The sequence below is a fragment of the Canis lupus genome, chromosome 4 (genome assembly GCF_011100685.1).
Source record: "Canis lupus familiaris isolate Mischka breed German Shepherd chromosome 4, alternate assembly UU_Cfam_GSD_1.0, whole genome shotgun sequence".
In the NCBI taxonomy this organism is placed as follows: Eukaryota; Metazoa; Chordata; class Mammalia; order Carnivora; family Canidae; genus Canis; species Canis lupus.
In genome coordinates, this window is record NC_049225.1 from 25,231,168 (window position 1) to 25,253,766 (window position 22,599).

General features: G+C 45.3%; 1 protein-coding gene across 4 annotated transcripts in view; it reads left to right on the forward strand.

Annotated features, from left to right (window-relative positions):
• Nucleotides 1-21,138, forward strand: part of VCL (vinculin) — a 114,944-nt gene extending 93,806 nt beyond the window's left edge. Inside the window, exons 14-22 of one of the 4 annotated variants that reach the window (XM_038534409.1) lie at nt 4,220-4,369; nt 6,727-6,835; nt 7,954-8,256; nt 9,512-9,636; nt 10,922-11,107; nt 13,977-14,180; nt 16,166-16,369; nt 16,762-16,866; nt 19,033-21,138. In XM_038534409.1, coding sequence (XP_038390337.1) covers nt 4,220-4,369; nt 6,727-6,835; nt 7,954-8,256; nt 9,512-9,636; nt 10,922-11,107; nt 13,977-14,180; nt 16,166-16,369; nt 16,762-16,866; nt 19,033-19,179 — 1,533 coding nt within the window. In that variant the 3' untranslated portion in view covers nt 19,180-21,138. The remainder of the gene's footprint in view (nt 1-4,219; nt 4,370-6,726; nt 6,836-7,953; nt 8,257-9,511; nt 9,637-10,921; nt 11,108-13,976; nt 14,181-16,165; nt 16,370-16,761; nt 16,867-19,032) is intronic. The other 3 variants (XM_038534410.1, XM_038534411.1, XM_038534412.1) reach the window with 3 other exon arrangements.
• The last annotated feature ends 1,461 nt before the right edge of the window (nt 21,139-22,599 follow it).

Genomic DNA, 22,599 nt, shown 5'->3' on the forward strand with positions numbered 1-22,599 from the left:
AAGGAAGAGATGGGCATGTTTGGCTCTGATGAGCTGGTGTGAGTTGTTCTCGAAGCTTCCGGGGCACCACGGTCGCTGGTTCCCGCCTACTTCTCTGACCTCACCCCTCATGCTCCTCTGTCTACATTGACCTCCTGGTGTTGTTTCCCGGGCTGCCATGTTTATGTCTACTGTGTTCTCACCTTGGGGCTGTTGTACTTGTTCTCTCTGTTCCTCCCATAGATAATTATTTGTATTATTCATTCCCTTTCTTCATCTCCTACTGAAATGCCACTTTTGGGTCACTGCCTAAGATAGCAACCCCAGCCCCAGCCCTGGGGATTTCTTAATCTCCATATCCTACTTTTCTCCTCAGCATTTTTCAACATTTGACATGTTTACTTCACTTTTTGTTTGTCTGTATCCCTCACAGTAGCCTGAGAGGCCATGCAGGCAAGGACTTTGTTTTGTCATACTTTATTCCCAGTTTTTTTTCTTTAAATATTTTATTTAAAATCTTTATAAGATTTTAGGGATCCCTGGGTGGCGCAGTGGTTTGGCGCCTGCCTTTGGCCCAGGGCGCGATCCTGGAGACCCGGGATCGAATCCCACGTTGGGCTGCCGGTGCATGGAGCCTGCTTCTCCCTCTGCCTATGTCTCTGCCTCTCTCTCTCTCTCTCTCTCTGTGACTATCATAAATAAATAAAAATTAAAAAAAAATCTTTATAAGATTTTATTTATTTGAGAGTGAGCGAAAGAGAGAGCAAGAGAAGGAGAGCATGAGCATGAGCAAGGAGAGGGGCAGAGGGAGAAGGAGAAGTAGAGGGAGAAGTAGAGGGAGAAGCAGGTTCCCCGCTGAGCAGGGAGTCTGACTTGGGGCTTGATCCTGGGATCATGACTTGAGCTGAAGGAAGATACTTGACTGACTGAGCCACTCAGACCTCCCTTTATTCTCAGTTCTTTTTTTTAAATTTAATTTTTTAAAATTTAAATTCAATTAGCCAACATATAGAACATCATTAGTTTTAGATGTAGAGTTGAGTAATTCACTAGTTGCATGTAAGATCCAGGGCTCCTCACATCATATGCCCTCCTTAATGCCCGTCACCCAGGTACCCCATTTCCCCGTCTTCCTCCCCTCTAGCAACCCTCTTTCCCATAGTTGAGACTCGCATGATTTGTCTCCCTCTCTGATTTCTTCCCATTCCATTTTTCCTCTCTTCCCTTATGATCTTTTGCACTGTTTCTTATATTCCTCATATGAGTGAAACTATGTCATAATTCTCTTTCTCTGAATGACTTATTTCACTCAACATAATACCCTTCAGTTCCATCCATGTCATGATGTAAATGGTAAGATTTCATCCTTTGTGATGGCTGAGTAATATTCCATCTTGTGTAGTATATATCTATCTATCTCTATCTATATCTATATCTATATCTATATCTAATCTATATTTATATCTATATCTATATCTATTTATATCTATCTTCTTTATCCATTCATCCACCGTTGGACTTCTTGGCTCAAAAACAGACACATAGGGACACCTGGGGGGCTCAGTGGTTGGGCATCTGCCTTTGGCCCAGGGCATGACCCTGGGTCCTGGGATCGAGTCCTGCATCGGGCTCCCCACAGGAAGTCTGCTTCTCCCTCTGCCTATGTCTTTGCTTCTCTCTCTGTGTCTCTCATGAATAAATAAAAACAATCTTAAAAAACAAACCAACCAACCCCAAAACAGACACATAGATCAATGAAACAGAATAGAGAATCCAGAAATGGATCCTCAACTCTATGGTCAGTGAATCTTCTGACAAAGCAGGAATGAATATTCCCAGTTCCTAAAACAATGCCTGGCACATTGTTGGTGCTGAATGAATGGAATTAAAGCCTTTCCCAGAAATCCTCCAGGAGACTTTTGCTTATGTTTCATTGGCTAGAACTCGGTCATATGGCTGCTCCAGCTGTAGAGGAATCTAGGAAAGCAAGTATTGGCAGCAAAGAAGAAGGGGCTGTTGGGTCAGGCACCTAAGACCAGGTAGAAGTGGTGGGTGGAGGTTTGTGTTATTCCTTTTTGCTGATGACACCCGTTTTCCTTCTTTAGCCTAGGTCATGGCACAGTTCAGCTCATGGTCCCCTTCGACTAGGGTGATTTGCTATTCTTTTCATTCCAGAGTTCTCTGAGTCTTAGACTAGTAGAAAGAGTCTCTGCTGGTTCCTTGGTATGTCAGCATGTGTTGTCCACTGTCCCCCTCTCTCCTCTCTCGGAAATGTGTGAGTCGCCATTGACTCTTCCCACACCAATAAATATCTAAGGCAAGCTAATTTGATCTCACAAATATTCCTTGAATCCTTTACGTTTTCCATTCATGTTGCTACAGCTCTGGTTCTGATCCTTGTCCCCTGTTGCCTAAATGACTGCACAGCTGTGACTGGTCTTCTTTGAATCTGTCACTAAGCCACCAATAAAATAAAAATACAGATTTGACCCTATTTCACTACTTAGCCCTTTGGCAGGCCTTCCCTCTCGCATAGGATAAAGCCAGAGTGCCAGGATCTGCTCCTAGTACTCTCTTTATGCCTGTTTCCCACAAGCGTCTGCTTTTCAGTTCATGCCCCAGTAGCCCTTAACTGCTTATAGTTTCCTACAGACTCTGTCCTTTCTCTCTTCCTTGTCTCTGTTCTTTTTGTTTCTAATTACCTTTCCCTTCTTTTTGGGCTAATTCCTATTTATCCTTTATCCTTTTATCCTTTACTTCCTGGATAGCTTTAAGCTCCCTTTTGCTCCCATGATGTCAGCGCTTAGGTTTATGATTGTACATCATACACTCTAATATAAGTATCTGTTTATGGGCCTTTTTTTACATCTCAAGGATGTGAGCTCCTGAGTTGCAGAAATTGTGCCTTATTCATTTTTTGTATCTTCAGCACCTATTCCAGTGTTCTGGCACATAGTAGGTGCTCAGTAAATTTTGACTGAGTGATAAGAAAAGCAGGCCAAACAGCCAGTTAAATCAGAGGATGCAGCAGACAGGGCTGGAATTGGGATGATTAAGTAGGGTAAACGAAAGCCTTGTAGATCCAGGGGTGGGAGACCAGCCAAGATAAGAAACAAGGACTGAGGCTAGGAGATCAGAGGTTCAGACAGAGCTTCTGAGCATTAAATGGCAAGAACCCAGGTGGCTGAACCCAAACAAGAGGCCAGTGTGGGCAAGAGACTTGAGTGGGTCAACCCAGCACCCTGGCGATTCGATTGGAACCTGCTGCTGAACCAGGAGACCTTTAGAGCTTAGAGATGGTCTGCTAAGAGTCAGAACTGCCCCAGTGGGGCAGGTAGATCCCTGGGGGAAAGCATAGAAGAGGATGGATCCTGTCGGCAGTTTCTGACATGCTCTGTGTAGAGTGTAAACCTGACCCGGCACTGGTATGCCTTGTGTTTTCAAGCACTGTTACCCTAACAAGCGACAGAAGAGCTTTTGTCATTTTATCTGAGTTAAATAGTCCCCTTCATCATACTCAGCCTTGCATTAATATCCACATCAAAGGATAAGTTAACTGTTTTTTTTTTTTTTTTTTTTTTTTTTTTTTTAATTTGAGAGGTGAATGAACAATTCAGTAGGTGGTTTTGTATTCAGGGTAATAAAAATCAGCCTTCCTTGCCCTAGTCTCAGGCCTGAGTGTGAGCACCAGCTATCATTTTTCCCTTGGAGGTCAGGAGCAGAGTTTTTACAACATTAATGGTAATGGATATGAGAGGGATGCTGCCTTGAGGCGGCTGGAGTTCAGGTTAGGACGAGGATGTTCTTGGCCTTTAATGTCCCCAGCCAACTACACTGGAGCCTGGGTGGGTTTGTCTGTCTTCCTGAAACTACAGGATAAGACTTTTGGGAACAGGGAATTTTGAAGTCTGTGGACTCCTTATTGCAGACTACACGGTGCTCTGTATCCTGTCTGCACTTGGTAAGCATTGGTTGAACTGAAATTCGAAGTTGGGTAGGAAAAAATAAACAAAAACCAAAACCAAAGTTGGGTAGGCTGTGCGCATGCACTCGTGATGCTTATGGCCAAACCTCTGAGGACACAGAGCAAGGTCAAGACCTGGCAATCACCAGATTGTTGTCATCTGTGAAGTTGTTGCTTGAGTGGTTACTGCCTCTAATTAAAGAGAGTTTTTTTCTTTGGCTTCTTGACTTCTTTTACTGACATAAATTTTCCTAATTTCTTTGTTTTTTCCTCAAGGTATTTGATGAGAGGGCAGCTAACTTTGAGCACCATTCAGGAAGGCTTGGTGCCACAGCGGAGAAGGCGGCTGCTGTTGGAACTGCTAATAAATCCACCGTAGAAGGCATTCAGGCATCAGTAAAGACGGCCCGAGAACTCACACCCCAGGTTGAATTTTGTTCACTTTTCGTTGTTTCAGTACTCACCGTATAGTGTGCAGTAAAGGTCAATTATAGAATAGTTTCTATACATTTTTGAACACTTACTCTACATTGTCATGAAAGAAACAAACTCACAGTGTCAAAATCATTTTTGTATTGTTTTAGCTTTCTACAATGATCATAGATTACTTTTGAGAGTAGAAAAAAGTAGTAAAGCAACCCTTGCTCACACACACCCATAATTTGGGAAATATTTGGATAATCTTGAGAGGTTAAGTCTATTTTGATTGCAGAGCGTCTGCCTTCCCCACATCTCTTTGAGGATATTTTTAAAAAATCCGGTTGTGTTCATAACTTGTTTTCTTTTTTTCTACTTCATTATATAACCACATTATAGCCAGTATGCTGTGAATAGTATACTGGTAGAGTGGGAGCAAAAGAAAACAAATTGGGTGGGAATTGAAGTTCTAATATGTAATAAGTATTCTTAAAAATACCAGTCCAACATCTTTTAGTGTGATGTTTGCACTTTTTTTTCTAATCAAATTATAGAGAATTCATTTAAAAAATTTGATTTATTCGGCAGATACGTATTGTGTGCCTTTAGTATATCAGGAGCTTTACACATCTGTGATACTGGCTTTGGTGGGAACTTGCAGGAAGGGATGGAAAAAACCCACACCTCTTTATTGTTTGTTTTTTTGCCCACGTGGCATGTTAACAAATTAGATTCTCTTGAAAAATCACACATGTCCAACTTTTAAAAAATATTTCCATAAAATATGAACATGTGTAACTTTCTTTAAAAATTTCCGTAAAACATAGAACATAGAACATAGGCATTTCGGTATAAAACTGAGATTCCTAAAAAAGAGAAACAGAAAATTAAAAATACCAACTATGGAAAGAGTAAGGATTTTGGAGACAGATCTAGACTTGCATCCTCTGTGACTCTGAGTTTAATCATCTGTAAAATGGAGGGAATTCCTTCCTAATGGATATTTTGGAGGATTAAGAGGATATGTGTGTAGCCTGTAACTTACCAAATATTCGGGCAGTGTTAGTTCCTTCCCCAGCTCCTCTAACTGGTTTGCCAGGAGCTCTTGAGCAAGTCGCTTACATTTTCTAGGTCTTGGTTTTTGCATCTGTAAGTTGGAGGAATTACCTACCCATCCTGTTTCCTAAGGGGTGTTGTGAGATAATGGATGCAGTAAGATAATGCATGTGGAAGTACTTTGTGAACTGTAGCCAGTTCCTTTTTTTTTTTTTTTTTTTAAATCTGTAAATAGCAGTTTTAAGTAATTTGCTGTGTCTCTCTTGGTGGTGCTTTTTAAGATGGAAAAATCTACATCAAGTGTTTATTTATTTCTTTTATCTTATTTATTTTAAACATCAAGTGTCTAAACATAAGTCACTTTTTTTTGAACTTTACAAATTTATTTATTTTTTAAATAAATTTATTTTTATTGGTGTTCAATTTGCCAACATATAGAATAACACCCAGTGCTCATCCCATCAAGTGCCCCCCTCAGTGCCCATCACCCAGTCACCCCCACCCCCCACCCACCTCCCCTTCCATCACCCCTAGTTCATTTCCCAGAGTTAGGAGTCTCTCATGTTCTGTCTCCCTTTCTGATATTTCCACCCATTTCTTCTCCCTTCCCTTCTATGCCCTTTCACTATTTTTTATATTCCCCAAATGAATGAGACCATATAATGTTTGTCCTTCTCCGATTGACTTATTTCACTCAGCATAATACCCTCCAGTTCCATCCACGTCCAAGCAAATGGTGGGTATTTGTCGTTTCTAATGGCTGAGTAATATTCCATTGTATACATAAACCACATCTTCTTTATCCATCATCTTTCGATGGACACCAAGGCTCCTTCCACAGTTTGGCTATTGTGGCCATTGCTGCTATAAACATCGGGGTGCAGGTGTCCTGGTGTTTCACTGCATCTGTATCCACAAATGTTGGAGAGGATGTGGAGAAAGGGGAACCCTCCTGCACTGTTGGTGGGAATGTGAACTGGTGCAGCCATGTGTGGAGATTCCTCAAAGAGTTAAAAATAGATCTGCCCTATGACCCAGCAACATAAGTCACTTTGTATATGTTCTGAAGTATCAAGTGAACGCCACTTTGTCATTCTGGTACCTTCTCAGAATCAGCCTGTGACTGTAAAACCTTTTGCTCGGGTGAGCGGTTGCAGAGACCCAAGTGTTCCTGCATTCGGCCTGAAAGGCTTGCCCATTTTTGGCTTTCTAGTGCCATCTGTAGGTGGAGAGAGGGGAAAGCTTTGCTGAAGGTTTGTGTCCCAGTGCGAGGGCGCCCTGGGGCTTACAGGTTGTTTTGTCATCCACAGGTGGTCTCAGCTGCTCGCATTTTACTTAGGAATCCTGGAAATCAAGCTGCTTACGAACACTTTGAGACCATGAAGAACCAGTGGATCGATAATGTTGAAAAAATGACAGGTAGGGTTGTGCGCCAAGCTCTTACCGTGGAGCCCTTGAGGAGTGCGTTCGCAGAAACTCAAGCAGGACCGGTTATGTGACTGGGCTGTAATTGGAGGAAGGGATGGTCACGTGCCCGACAGTGTACTTGGCCCTGGTTAAGGCCGCAGAGCAGCGGCAGCTTCTCATTCAAGCCTTGCAACTTGTATGAAGAGAGGCTCTTTGAGTCCCTCTTATTTTAATGCTGCCCTCCCTGTGTGATGTGTATTGTTAGGGCTGCTATCTCCTCTCTGAATAGTGCCTTTGCTCCGTCTGAACCAGAGTTTGGTTTCAGAGGCTGGGAGGCGGTGTTCGCGGACACAGTGAGCGGCCCTGTCATTTTCAGTGGGTTCACATTTCAAGGAACCACAATAGCTACCATTTAATACACCTTGTCTCAGAGTTTCCTCCAACTTATCAACTACGTAGTTTTTTTAAAAAAGAGGAGAAGCCAACCGCCAGCAAACGCGTGTCCATGCAACTGAAGCGGCACCTCCGAATCTTCTTCACGGTCTGTGGAGGGAGGCCTAGGAGAGGAGGGCAGAAGGGAGGGATGCGGGCTCTCCGGCTTCCCCGGCTGAACCTGTGGTGACGGGAGCCACGGCAGCCAGAGATGAAAGTGGAGCTCCTGAGGTGTCGGAGGAGAGGTAACAGAAACAAGAAACAGCCGCCCGGGGTTATTAGAATCCTCAGCGTGGCTCGTCTTGGGCACTACAAGCTGCCAGCACGCAACAGATGGCTGTGAGTGAGGAGGGAAGGGAGAAAATGTTATTAGCAGAATGTGGAGATGCCGCAGAGACCTGAGTCGCCATCCTCCTGATGTTGCTGCGCTTCTGGTGACCTGTGGTCGACTCGGGAAGGCCAGTGACCACGGTTGGTATGAGTGTTGTGAATCTGTACAGCCTCCTGGACTACATCTTCACTCTTTTTTTGAACTAAGGTAATCATCTGGAAGCTTTTGCTTGTTTAGGAAGGACTCAGAGCTGAAGGAGAGAATTCTGGGTGTGACATTTTCACGTGAGACTCGAGTGGACAACAGGGTTTTTGAGCCGCTGTTCTTCTAAAGTAGAAACGAAATTCCATTTCTGTTCTCCTGACAGGGCTGGTGGACGAAGCTATTGATACCAAATCTCTGTTGGATGCTTCCGAAGAAGCAATTAAAAAAGACCTGGACAAGTGTAAAGTAGCCATGGCCAACATTCAGCCACAGATGTTGGTCGCCGGGGCGACGAGCATCGCTCGCCGGGCCAACCGTATCCTGCTGGTGGCTAAGAGGGAGGTGGAGAACTCTGAGGATCCTAAGTTCCGTGAGGCTGTGAAAGCTGCCTCCGATGAATTGAGCAAAACCATCTCCCCAATGGTGATGGATGCAAAGGCTGTGGCTGGAAACATTTCCGACCCTGGTAAGCAATGCATGGTGCAGTTCACCTCCCTCGAGAGGTTAACTCAGGAAGCTGACAGGGTGCTGAGACGGTGTGCACCCACCCCACAACCACCGTGTCCAGTATCTGAGAGCAAAACCTACAGATCCGTAGTTTGAGATTGCTAGATCACTCTTTTGATGTCCCCCCAAAATATCACACTGAATATTTTCTCCAATATTGGCAGGTTTTATTGTGAGTTAGTTTCTCTGGGCCAGCTTTTTTTTCTCTGTGCTTTCTTAATGTTGTCTGACTAGATAGCTCCTGGCTCTGTTTAGTCATTGTTTTGGAAATTGCTCAAAAGATGCAAGAAAACCATTTTATCAACCATTTAGCTTATGTAACTGGCATTAACTTCTCTTCTGCTTTTCTTAAACTGTCTTTTCTCTGTAAGACATTTTCTGTTTCTGCCAAATCTGGAGGGCTTAAGTTGACCTGTAGATCTCCTTGGTAAATATCCCGATCCCACACCAAGGAATCTAGATTTTTCTTTAGCTGAATTCTGAGCACATTTCCAGTATTACTAAAGATGTTACTGCTTCTTTGGTCAGAAACATCTGAATTCCTCCGTGTTCTGAGCATCCAGCGTGTCTAGCCTTGTCTCCGAGTAACCCAGGCAGCGTAAGGGAGTGGGAAGGAAGGGTGGCCCTATTCATCCCTACCCACGCCTTCAGCCCACTGTCACTAAGAACACACTCCGTTTCCTAATTGGAGTTTCTAGTAGTTCGAGTAGAATTCCTGAATCCCAGGTGACTGAACACCATAGCAGCATTTGATCAACATAGGGGTTAATACACTTAATGCCAGGTTGAGCAAAGTAGTAGGGAGAAAGGTGAGACGTCCTCCAGGGACCGTATGCCCCATCTGAAACCAGCATCTCTCCTATTCTGACTTGGCAGCCTTATCTCTTGACTGCTTCATCATTATAGGAGAAGTGGTGAGCACCACCTGAGCCCAAAGTGATCACACCCAGGAATGTCTTGAGTACTTGTTAATTGTACAGGCCAGAAGGCACCCTGCAGCACAAGGACTAGCTGGTTTGTGACACTTCTGGCTCTTTGTAGGCCTTATGGCATCTGCCTTGCCCTGACGTCCCTTCCCCTTCAATCACTGCCTGTGATGCTTCCTGGCAGCTTCACATCCAGCTTTTGTTAATAGAAACTAGTTCTTCTGCTGGACAGACAGTGCTCCAGGGCACTGACCTGCCCAGCTGAAAGTGAGGGCGTCTTATGTTTAGGCCTGCAAAAGAGCTTCCTGGACTCAGGATATCGGATCCTGGGAGCTGTGGCCAAGGTCAGAGAAGCCTTCCAACCTCAGGAGCCTGACTTCCCGCCTCCTCCTCCAGATCTTGAACAGCTCCGTGTAAGTAAATTCAGGATGATGGGGAGAACTGAGCAGAGGGTGTTGGGACTGTAGCAAGAGGGAGGTAAGCTGTGCTCTGCAGCCTCATTTACTAGGTGTCTTTGTTTAGCTTTTACTTGAAGCTTAGGCACACAAGTTGTTTTTCATTACCAAATCAGTAGAGCACCTCACCCCCTGTGCCCTGTTTTTATGCATGGGATGTGGGTTGGCTGACTGTGCTGGGGACCCACTAGCGTGGAACAGCTGGCTTTGGCAAATGTGCGTGTGATGAGTGCTGAGGTCCTGGATGAGTTAATGAAGAGTGGGGAAATCATCTTGGTGGTGTGGAGATATTTTGTGTTCCCAGCTGACAGTGGTGAAACTGAGGTAGCTAGACGTGTGTACCTTCTTTCCTTTCCTTGACTTTTTTTTAGTAATAAAAGTAGTATAGTCTTTGGTTTTTTTTAAAGCTTATTTTTCCCCAACTATAATTTAAAGTCTTTTGATGCATCCCCAGAGTGCCATAAATTATTCTTCCATAGGTCAGTGGTTGAAGAGGAGTCTTAGTTGGGCAATATCTTATAGATACAAATCTTAGGATAGGAAATAGTGATTATTCTAACACTACTGGAAATAGCTGGACTTTGGGAATAGTTCATCAAGGCAGCCATTTGATTTACTTTCCCATGTTTCATGTCAGTAAAAGATGTGAGTTTCTAGGTTGGTTGGGGACAGAATTGGGTCATTTTGCCCGATGGAAAATGGAAGGCACGGTGCTTCCATAGCCTCCGATGCTTCAGCTTCGTTTGAGTCTCTGGAGCAGGGCTGTTGGTGCATGGTGAGGGCCAGGGTGGGGGCTATTCTGAGACCTGGCTTTGTATGTGATCAGCAGATTCATGACACTTAGACTCAGGATTTTAGAGATCATTTGGTCTAGCTGCCCCTCGTTGCCAGACGGGAAAGCTCAGGCCCAGGAGAGAAGTTAACTTGCCTATGCAACTGGCTTCAACAATCAGGACCACAAATTAGATCTTCTCTAGGAATCTTCAGTCCCAGAGAAGTGGTGCTATGTGTGCCTCCCTGGGATGCATCCAAAACTGTAGCTCTTGGCTTTTTATGGAGAAGCAAGGAAGAAAGTATGCATCTGTTGAGATTGAAGCAGGTGGTCCCTGTGCTCAGTGTGGGTGGTCTTATATGGAATGAGTGTGGGTGGCTTTTCTGGGGATGCTTTTTAGAGGAAAAGGAAAGAATTCTAGAAGGGAGTAGTTCCTAGGGTTTTACTTACAACCCAGTAATTCTTCCTTAGCTGGCAGATGAGCTTGCTCCTCCCAAACCACCTCTGCCTGAGGGTGAGGTCCCTCCGCCCAGGCCCCCACCACCAGAGGAGAAGGATGAAGAGTTCCCTGAGCAGAAAGCCGGGGAGGTGATTAACCAGCCAATGATGATGGCTGCCAGGCAGCTCCATGATGAGGCTCGCAAATGGTCCAGCAAGGTAAGTAAGGAGGCTTTTCTTGTTGGAATAGGATGAAGAAGAGCTCACAGCCCAGGAAGAAGAGTCTGATTGGAAGGTTACCCTCTCTCTGCCTTGGTTCCTGCTGTTGCCAATAACATGATCGCCCTTTTACTTATGGTTTAGTAAGATATTTGAGAGGGGGTTCCTTTCCTCTGTCCATGCAAGTGTCTGCTCCTGTGACCCTGGACACTTGGGGTCTTTTAAAAATTGCTTTTCTTTCTTGGGATTGCTGAATGTGTTTAGATGCTCTCTTGCTAGTTATCAGCGCTCCAATCGTGAAGTAGTCTTCTGGGGGCTCTGCTCGAGTTAGATGAAGTGTTTGTGTTTTCCTTCTATTTTTCATAAAAGCAGGTTGATGGATGTCTTAGAAGCCACATGCTTTATTCTTTTTCTCAGAATCATCTTACCCCTCAATTCCAGCCCGCTGCAGGCTAACTCTAGCTCCACAAATCTCAAAGTGTCAATATTAACGTGGTTGGTGAAAATGTGGATGCTGCTGCAGCAGCAGTCATGCCCCATGAATAACTTTTGCCTCTATCCCCCTAAATGATGAAGAGTGCATGGTAGTTTTTCTAGATAAGAGCTAAATATTATTGCTAGCCTGACAGTGAGATGTAGTTCTACCTCAGTTCTAAACTGTTTGTCATATGACGCTTCCTTCTAGATCTTCATTCCCACCATTTATTTGCCTTTTCACGCCCTCAGCCGTCTCAGGCTCTTGTATTAAATGCAGTTCCCCAGGGACCTTTTGCAGGCAGCTGATCTTGGGTTTTTCCAGGCTGGGAAATTGACCTTGGTTTTTTAACTCCGTATTTTTCTGTGCTGTTAGCTGTGAGCCCAGGTTCTAAGAAGGAATGAACTGTGACCTTGCTGGTGTTGGGTCTGATCGTGGAATTATTTGCAATCATATCTTTCTACCTGGGGTATGCACACCTCCAGGACCATTAGCAGTGCATGTGGAAAGTGGAGTGGAGGTGACAGCAGAGGTTGGGTTTACTCAAAGATTTTAAAGGAAATTTAAATTTCATTATAATAAACCCAGATATACCATGTAGCTGGACACAAAATATCTGTGAATTATAAATAAACTTACAGGGCACATGGCATCAGCCTACATATTTACCCCACTCTGCTGTTTGTAGCCAGAAGTCTTGAGGCCCGACTGTCTCGGGAGGTTTGGAGCATTGGGGGATTGGCGACTTTGAGCTGTGTGAAGTCAGGAGCTCCTTGAACCATGTGCGTTTGTGTATCTGTCATTCTGACTTTGTACACGGTGAGACTCTGAACTCCAGCAGCAGCGAGCTGCCCTCTCCTCTAAGGAATGAGGATGAGTCCTGGTTGAGACAGAGTTTAGGGAAAGGGTTTAGAATGTACCTGAACCCCTTGTTTGCCCTGAATTCTGGAACTTTGTCATCGCCTTTTGGAGACAGGTTTCCTGTGCAGGATAAGAATTTTAGGAGTGACAGCAGCCTCGAATAAACTTCAAGTAAACTCTTTCTTCCTCTTGGTTAGATGTGTTTGATATAAAGAACCTGTGTTCAGGGGCACCTAGCCGGCTCAGTTGGTAGAGCATGTGACCACTGATCTCAGGGTCATGAGTTTATGCCCTACATTAGCTATAGAGATTACTTTAAAATAAATCTTTTTTCTTTTTCTTTTCTTCTTCTTCTTCTTTTTTTTTTTTTAAGAAGAAACTGTTTTCACCATTTTTCATATGCATGGTTTGGCTTCATTGAGGCAGTTTCTTTAATTTTCTTTCCCCTCCGTCTATTTCAGCATCCCATCACACTGCCTCTTGCCCTGGCCTTCCAGAATCCCCATCCCTGGTATTAAATGCATTCTTGCCCGCTCATGGGTCCTGTTCTCTCATGGGCACTAATTTGGGCTCCTTTCAACTCAGCCTTGGTCAGTTGCCACACTCATGTGTTATCTGTGAAGTGTGTAAACTGAGGTTGGAGTGAGAATGCTAGTGAGCAACAGGAGAGATTGAGGTTGTACCCAAGGAACAGCTTTCTGAGTCAACCCTAGCAGTGGATGTGGTGTGAGGTCGTGGAAGTGTTGTCTCTGAAGACCTTGAGGGGATAGAGAGAGCTGGTCTGCAGTGTGGGCTTTCCCTAAGATGGGAAGCTGGATGTGGCTTATTCTGGAGGCTCCTTTCAGCTGGCTGATTGTGGGGTATCTGATAGGTCCTCTTCACGCAACCATTGTGTTTGTTTTCTTTGGCTCTTTCCTGGTTTGCCATCCGTTGCCTCTGATGTATCATTTTAAATTCTGAGACTCTTTAACTCCTGAAGGAAATAATGATCTGTGGCTTGGCAACTGCAGTGCTGACCCAAGTCACTTCCTGTGTCCAGGAAGATAGAGAACAGTGCCCAAGGGAGCCAGCAAGGGATGATCACTTTGTTCTGTTCAAAGCAAGTTGTGTGGCTGCATTTGCTTTTCCCCCCCTGGATTCCTTTTAAAGGTAATCAGCCACTATTGTTTGGTTGTTTGGCTCCTCTGAAATGTCGTGACATGAAAATTATCCTTGGCAAGTTTAACTCTGGTGGTAAGTTATAAAAAAGGAATGCCGCTTGCTTTCTTGGTTTAAATTTTTTCTCTGGAAACCTTTTGCCACGGGAGTGAGCCTTTCTTTCACTCACTGAGAACGGAGAGGGCTCGGGCTGGTGCTGGAGGCTGAGAATTCCCCTTCTGTGGGGCTTGGTTCATCTGGCTTCTGGAGAGAGGCCATTCTCCTTCCCATCCTAGGCAAGCTTTGGTTACTAAACCAGCTGATGCTCAGCTTCCCCAGTCCTACTGCTCTTACTAACACTGTCCCTGTTTCTCATCCTTCCTGCCATCGACCAAGCCGGGTAACCGAGCCGCTGAGGTGGGTATAGGCGTTGTAGCTGAGGCAGATGCGGCCGATGCTGTCGGGTTCCCTGTCCCCCCTGACATGGAAGACGATTTCGAACCTGAGCTGCTGTTAATGCCATCCAATCAGCCGGTCAACCAGCCCATTCTGGCCGCGGCTCAGTCATTGCATCGGGAAGCTACCAAGTGGTCTAGTAAGGTACTGATTAGCACCCCGGTGGGGGCTGCTCCATATGCATCCGGCCATGTGCAGCCTTGACACATTGCATCACTCATGGTCTGTGCGAGTCCTGTGAGTCTGGGCGGGCGGGCCTCTGTCTGCACCTTGTTGTTAGGACTGGCTTCACAAGTTTGATAGGTCTGCTAATGCCAGAGTGATTGGATTGCATTATGTTTGGGGCTAGAGATGGGGTCACTTTCTGAAAGGATTCCTTTTCTTATTGACCTCGGGGCCACAATTGGAATCTTAAGCCCCCTTGGGAGGCCATGGATATGTCTCTCAATGACATGCAGGTCGGGGACCATTGTAGACCGTTAAGAGGTCACCTGGCCTGACCATTGAGCTTTGCCTGCCACCCCCTCCTCTGCTGACCTGTCACTGATGGCTCAAGCAGAGCTGGTCAGGGTGAGAAGCAGCTTATACAGCGGGGTCTCTGGGGCGGACTGCTTGCTGCCCTGCACTTGGCTGCCTGGCAGATGCTGGCCTTAATAGGAACCCACAGGGAAGGGGCTTCACTGACTGCTTGGGTGTTTCGATGGGAGGGGTGGGGGGTGGGGGACAGGGAGCACTCAGGGCTGCAGGACAGGCAGCCACAGAGCTTCGGCCTTGGGACTGAACCCACGCTAGTTTGGGGAGTGGAGGAAGAGGGTGATCACTTTTTTCCTTTTGAAGGTAGCATGTTGCAAGAAGAAAGGGTTTGGAGAGTGATGGGTAATAACTAACCCTGGCACTACACTGTCTTCTAATCAAGTTCGTGAAACCCTGCAATGATCCCAGGTCTACACTGGAAGAGACGGCCTTGTCTAACCTGCCCCTGTTCTCGTGACTTCTTCCCGTACCTCTGTTCTCTCTGGCCCCAGTTACTGCCTGCGATGATACACGCCTCCCTGCACAGTGATCAGCCACTTCCTGATGCCTGTGGGGGTGTCTCCCAGAGTGCCCTGCAGTGGCATGGTTTGTGTATGCTTCACGCCTGGTCTAGAAATTGAAATGCATGAGGGGAAAAATGAGTAGGGCCTGACCTTTTAGGTCGTTTTGAACATTGCAGTGGTTATTTTTGGTTGTTAGCAGCCAAAAAGCTGCTTCTTTTGAGGGCATAAAGTAAATTTCGTGTACATTTCTTGATTATGACCCACGAGGGTTTTAATGAATCCAGATGCCGAATTGAAGATAAACCGCTAGTAGTTGGAGTGGGGGGTTCCATTTACAGCTTGACTCATGAGTTTTATTTTTTTGCTCTTAGATGAAGGTTTCTTTAATTGAAGCCACTTAGCTGAGAGGACTGATTTTCAGCCTTTTCAAATGTGATAAATTAAAATAACATGTTCCCTTAGGCTGACAGGACAAATAAGAGGCAGTAGATGGGAGGGCAGGAGCAGTCTAGGTGAGAAAGTAGATCTTTTCTCATCAAGGCTGATAATGGTTACTTGGTTTAAATTCTAGCTCAACGGCAACAGTCCGTCCTTGGCTGTTATTGGCAACGAGGGTTAGGGTGAAGGGGATGATTTCAGCACCCGGAAAGGCTCCTCCGTATTTTTCCCCTCAAGCCAGCTCTACTGCTTTTCCCCTACAGAAAGAAAATGCCTGTTTAACCAACTTCTTGGTCCCGTCCTCATTTTTATTGACATGATTAACTTGGAGATGCTGAGGTGCTCGTTCATTGCCATGCCGGGGCCCACATGTTGCCCTTCCAGACTAATATCCGGGTCTTCCTTTTCTCAGTTGGGTCATCTCTTTCTTTCTGCCTCTCTCACTGAGTGCTGGGAGGAGTGTCCTGGCTCACCCTTCTCTCTGTTCTCCTGTACTGTCCATGTCACTTAAGAGCAGTCCCCTTATTCTCTCCTCACCCTTCCAGAGGCTGCTAGAGCAGCAGGCTCCCTCCTCTCTTCTCTGTGCTTCTACCTCCTTCCCTAACTTGGCCAGAGTGTGGGCTGAGCTCACATTATATCTTTGCTTCTCTCTAGGGCAATGACATCATTGCAGCAGCCAAACGCATGGCTCTGCTGATGGCTGAGATGTCTCGGCTGGTAAGAGGGGGCAGTGGTACCAAGCGGGCACTGATTCAGTGTGCCAAGGACATTGCCAAGGCCTCAGATGAGGTGACGCGGTTGGCCAAGGAGGTTGCCAAGCAGTGCACAGATAAGCGGATTAGAACCAACCTCTTACAGGTACTCAAGAGAAATGTGTGTGTGTTTGTGTGTGTATGTGTGAGTGTGAGTGTGTCAGAGTAGGGGGTGTGGGAGGGAGAAAGTGAGAGAGAGAAAACTGGATGAGCAAGGAGGAGGTGGAGGAGCTCTGAAGAGGCAGCAGAAAGGGGAAATACACATATATATTTGGGAAAGACAGATTCAGGACAATTTCCTTCCTAATGGTAGTGCATCGTTCTGAAGAGAGGGACTAGACTGCTTCTAGGGAGAAAGCAAGTGGGATCCTGCTGCTGATTTACCGAATGCCTTCTGCATGCCAGCCTCAGGAATACAGCGGTGGATAAGTCTTGCCCTCAAAGAGCTGGCGGGCAAGAAGAACGTTAGAAACATACTAAATTAAGTTTCCTTTTTAGGTATGCGAGCGAATCCCAACCATAAGCACCCAACTCAAGATCCTGTCCACGGTGAAGGCCACCATGCTGGGTCGCACCAACATCAGTGATGAGGAGTCTGAGCAGGTATGTGTCCTCTGCTTCTCGTTTCTTGCCAGCAGCTTCTGTGCCACTTTATAGCAATTTAATCCAGCTGAAGGAAAGCTCTTGTGTGGCTTTTGTCCCTGTACAGATGGGAAGTCGAGGCCTGGGGTTAAGCTCAGTTCTTTTCCTCCAGGAAGTAGCTTTGGCTCTCTTGAGGCCTCCAGTGCCTATTCACTCCTTTGACTGGAGAGCATTTCTGCTTCCTAGCTCCCCGGGATTTCAGTACCTCGAGGAGGAATCGTGCTGGCTTTTCAGGGGCATGAGACAGGTGTGTGCTGAGGCCGAGATGACAGCTCAGAGGAGGTGCTTCTCTTGCTTTCTTTGACAGAAATTGCAATAAGAGTGGCAGGAGGGTTCTCTGAAGTGATGGCAACCACTTTTTTGGAGTTTGTCGTCCTTCACTGCCTCCTGGAATTGTGGCCCAGAACTATTGGGAAAGCTCTCATGTGAGCACCTCTTCCTCTCCTTAGCTCCCCTCTGGAAGGCCGCGCTGTGTGCCATACATCTAGTATCACCTCACAGTAGGTAGCACATCTTTTGTTGAGCTGCGCAGACAGGCTCATTGTACACGGGTGAGCATGTGGCTGTGGATTGGGCACTGTAGAGGGGAGTTAGAGAAACAGACACAGTCCCTCTCCTCAGGGAACTCACAGGTAGTTTGGGAGGCCAGCCCTGATCTCTGGGCCAGGAGACAGAGGCTGCTGTCTGGTGCCAGTGGTACTGCTTCCACTGCCTTGTTTTAGTCCAACAGCTCTCCCCCTCCCCCTCCTCGTACACCATGGGTTGGATCTTCACCCCTAACTTCCATGTATTCTAGGCAGGGTCTGGGCACTTGGGCTGTTCCTTGTCATGTGATCTCATCTGCACCAAGTAAAGGAAGTGGAAACAAACAGAGAAAGAAGGATAAAGACTCATGGTTTCAGACCATATCGTTTAATTAACCAACACAAATGTATTTGGGGAATATCTCCTATGTTCCTCCTAATATTACAGTAAAAAGAGAAACTAACAGTGTGGTTGAACTGCAAAACCACAGGACTGCAAGTCAGACGTTTTGAGTCCTCATCCTGATGATTGTGTGAGTTTGGTTGCGAATCTCTGAACCTATCTGGGCCTTAGCCTCTTTGTGGACTGAGTGAAAAGATCAGCTGACCAGGAATTTAAGCCCGTAGTTATGCGTCTCAGAGCCAGTGAACCCTCAGAAACTGTGTGGACAAATTTTATACACGTGAGCATTTTCCAGGGAAGACTCTACAGAATTCCTCAAAATCCTCAAAATCCTCAAAGTCCTCAAAGCGTCTGTGGCTCAAAAATGGTGTTTTTTTTTTTTTTAATCAAAAATAGTTAAAGATTTAAAAAAAAATTACTGTCCTAATAGATCAATAAGTTCTCTGAGTTTCTATGTTGGAGTATTAGTGTGTTTGCAGTAAGCTTGTGTGTCTAAATTTATGTATTTAGACTTTCATGGATTTATAAGATGATTGGTTTGCTCATTTGGTTAATTTTTTCATTCATTATTAAAATATTTATGAAATACCTCTTTTTGTGCCAGGCCCTGTCCTAACATGGGGCATAGCAGCAAACAAAAGTGACAAAAATCACTGCCCTCGTGGCACTAAAATTTGATAAAATTGGGTAAAATAGCAGATAAAGCAAACAACTTAGGTAAAATTTGCATATAGCGTATCAGTAATGACGGGTTCTGTGGAGAAAAATGAAGAATTGGAGGATGAAGAATGCTGTCACTTGGGAAGGTGTTTGTATTTAAAATAAGGTGAGCAGGGAATGCTTCCCAAAGTGACATCTGAGCAAAGATCTGAAGGAGGTGAGGGCTAAGCCGTGAGGGAAAGGCATTCCAGGTAGAGGGAACAGTAAGAGCCCGAGGCGAGGCAGCAGCTTGTTTGAGGACCAGGAAGGGAGTATGTGCTAGAGGCCAGCTGTGGGTATAGTACATGATCATTGATGGCCGTTTTTGGATTCTTTTTGGTGAAACCTCCCCGCCCCCCCGAACCCACCAGTGATGTGACAAGTACGGGGGATGCCAGCTGCGGGTCGGGCAAACTGCAGTCCATTCCTAGCTTAAGCCAGTTCTGGAGGTAGGGCCACATCGGGGACTCTGAGTAACGGAGCATTTCTCTTTGCTTGCAGGCCACAGAGATGCTGGTTCACAATGCCCAGAACCTCATGCAGTCAGTGAAGGAGACTGTTCGAGAAGCAGAAGCTGCTTCAATCAAAATTCGAACAGATGCTGGATTTACACTGCGCTGGGTTAGAAAGACTCCCTGGTACCAGTAGGCACCTGGTCACACCTGGCTGGCACAGAAACCCCTACTAAACACAATGAAATGGTCTGAGTCCCAGAAGATGCTGAGAATTGCTAGGGGGTTAAAAGCCACCTACATCCTGGCCTGACATAACAGAAAGGAGTGGGGCCTCTTCACTTTAGAAACCTTGTATACTCTTGTCATGGACACTTCGAAACGTGTCTCCATACACAGCCTGTATTCTCAAACACAGTTATACTCATGCGCACTCTGTCCCAATAGGAAGACTGGGTTTCTAGCCCACGGACTTCACATAAGCTCAGAATTCACGACTGAACACTAGTCAGACACCCTGCTCCGCCCTCATTCCCTAGGGGACAGTTCCTTTTCTGCTTCCTTTTTACTACCCCCCCCCCCCCCCCCCCCCCCCCCAGCAGGTTAGTTAAGGAAATCGCTGTGCCTCCAAAATGTGTTTTGGGCTTTCCACGTTGCCCCTGACCCTGCCTGTGCTATCTGGGTCCTTTTCAGAAGTGAGCTTTGCTGCTACAGGGGAAGATGGCCTCTGGGGAGCCCCAGCATGTGGGGCCTGGATTCACTTCTTGCCCTTCCCGTTTCATCCTTCTAATTTCCCCTAGTGCAAAACCAAATTTTGCTCTCAGGAGGAAATCGCAGAATCACATTCGTGTGCTTCTGTCTTTACCTTGCCCCTGAGCAACGTCTGTGCTAGGGAAGGTTCCTGTCCTGTAGCCCGCCTCGGCCTGCCAAGGTAGCCATCCCACACACTGTGTGTCCTGGTGCTTTCTGCCACCGAGGGGCAGAGTAGCCGGGTGCAGCCCTGCCCATCTTCCCAGCAGGGCTGCGCCCAGGCGCTTCATGCTTCGTCACTGCCTGCAGAGGTCTGCGCTGAGGCCTTAGCATTCATTCTTAGCTCTTACTGTTCTTTCTGAGCTGGAATGCTGCATTTAGTTTTTAACCAAATCATGTCTCCAATCCTGGCTTTTGTATTCCTCCCTCATTACCCTTCCTAGACAAGATTTTAAAGATATGTGTTTGTTCATTGTAATTTTGAAAGATCCTTTTTATCCTTTTGAAATTCAGTCCTAAGAACTGGTGCTTGCCACCCCCGGAATGTTTAATAGAAAGGCAATCCTGTCTGAAGGGCACTTCCTACCTAAGGGAGGTTGGCACTTGCAGACTGGAATTCTGGCACCGTTGGGGATGAATCAATGGGAAATAGTCCTCAGTATATTCTTTCCTCCCTTAACCAAGCCCCTCTATCCTCTCCTCCCTCCCAAGTAACGAATGTCCGTGAGTAATGAGTATAATATTTAATTATCACCATACGTTTCCTATTAGCAAAGTGAGAGAGAAGAATTCTTCTTTTTTTTTGCACTTACACTGCTGTCTAAGCATTGCACAGCACATTAAATTGTACTTCCCAAAGCCAGAACTGGATGAGTAAAGGAGTAAGAAACCATTGCCTGAATGTCCTTCCTTCTCACCTCCAATGTGTTAAATCCCAACATCGAATGTATAAACCTTGTCCTCAGTTGGTACTGTACACTCAGGCTTTCCTCTATTTTCCTTTAACTGATGAATATTATTTTCAAGGCCCTCAGCATATTTGTATAGTTGCTTACCTGATATAAATGCAATATTGATGCCTTTAAAGTATGAATCTATGCCAAAGATCACCTTTTGTTTTATGAAAGATTACTTAGAGGAAATAAGAAAAATCATGTTTGCTCTCCAGGTTCTTCCAGTGGTTTGAGACACTGGTTTACACTTTATGCTGATGTGCTTTTCTCTAATATCAGTGCTCCAGACACAGTGAAGCAAATTGGGAAAAAAAAAAAAAAAATCCCTGAAGACTGATTAGAGACATCACCACTAAAAAACTACATTTATAATCTAGGATTTGTTATATGCAAATATTTTCTGCCTCTTCTTTTGTTCTGTTTAAAACAATAAAGTGCATTTGTATAAATAATGCTTTAAATGATGGGTATATTATTTTGGCAAACACGTTTAGATCAGCTTTCTCCTTTGTTTGAAAAATGGCCAATGAAACTAATCCTCAGGATCTGGAAATGAAACACTTTTATTTAACCCAGGTGTTGTACTGGATGAACAGTGTATCCTACTCCTGTAGAGCAGTCGTGTATTTACTTAATGAGCAAAAGGACAACTTTGGGGATTACATGCTAGAAGGAGGTGATCAAGGTGAACAATAGGAAGGAAACAGATGATGTGGATCATTCCCTGGTTGAAGTGGTATGTCTTTATCTTAATGCTAGCCAGTCATGGAGACCATCACTCCTGAGAAGCTGAAGCTTTACATGTGCAGGAATACCACAGGTCTGTTTTTTCATATTTCAAAGTCCAATATAGAACAATAGGGCTGTTGGAGATCCGCCAGGGTTATAAGGCAGACATAGCTTTGGGGGACGTATTTATCTTGCTTGAGGAAGTAGGAGTAGGTACTTGGGAGTTAGAATGGGCACATCACTGTTTTTGCCTGATTTTCCGGATCTGAAAGGAAATCGTTAAAGAGGGGTAGGGCTGTGGACTACATTTACTGCTGGTTTAGAAGCATTGCTGATTAGAGAGGCCAATTCCAGACTGCTGGAGTTAAAGAGAAATGTCCAAGGCTACAGAATTAGCTCGGCAGTATCTGAAAACAGTATTCACGGTCTCATTTTTGTAACTCACCATATGTTCACGGGTACTGCCTTCCTGCTACATTATATTTTAGTTGTTTTCTCAAACCAGAGGACTCCAAGAACAGTGAAGACCAGCATCTTCCAAGGGTTGTTCTGTAACACCACTTTAGGAATGAATCCATCGCATGGATTCTGTTTGGATAAATGATGGTAACTTCCTTCTGCAGAGAAATGAGCATCTACTTCATTCGCTCTTAGGGTATCTCCTTTAAGAAATTATAAAATAAGGGCTGCCTGAGTGGCTCAGGGGTTGTGCATCTGCTTTTGGCTCAGGGTATGATCAATCCCAGGATCCAGGATGGAGTCCTGCATTGGGTTCCCTGGGGGGGACCTGCTTCTCCCTCTGCCTGTGTCTCTGCCTCTCTGTCTCTCTATAAAAGAATTTATAAAATGGGGCAATTCTGGGATTAGCTGTAATTCTACATTTGAAAAATATTCTACTACTAAGTTATTTGTGGATCTTTGTTATTAGTAGGTGGTAGTGGTGGTGGTGATAGGGAGAGTACCTTTGATCACTTACTGCTCAGTCTCTGGCGAGACAGTGATGCTCAGAGAAATTATCCATGGCTGTTAACATATTGAGGTTAAGAGAGGAGCACTTCCAAGTGCTTTGCTGCAACCCTTACAGCTTATGTGATGATACAGAACAAAATCTGATCATGTTTAGGCTGCTCTGATGCTGAGGCGTACCCATCTGAGAATGCTCAATCAGCAGTCAAGCTAAAAAA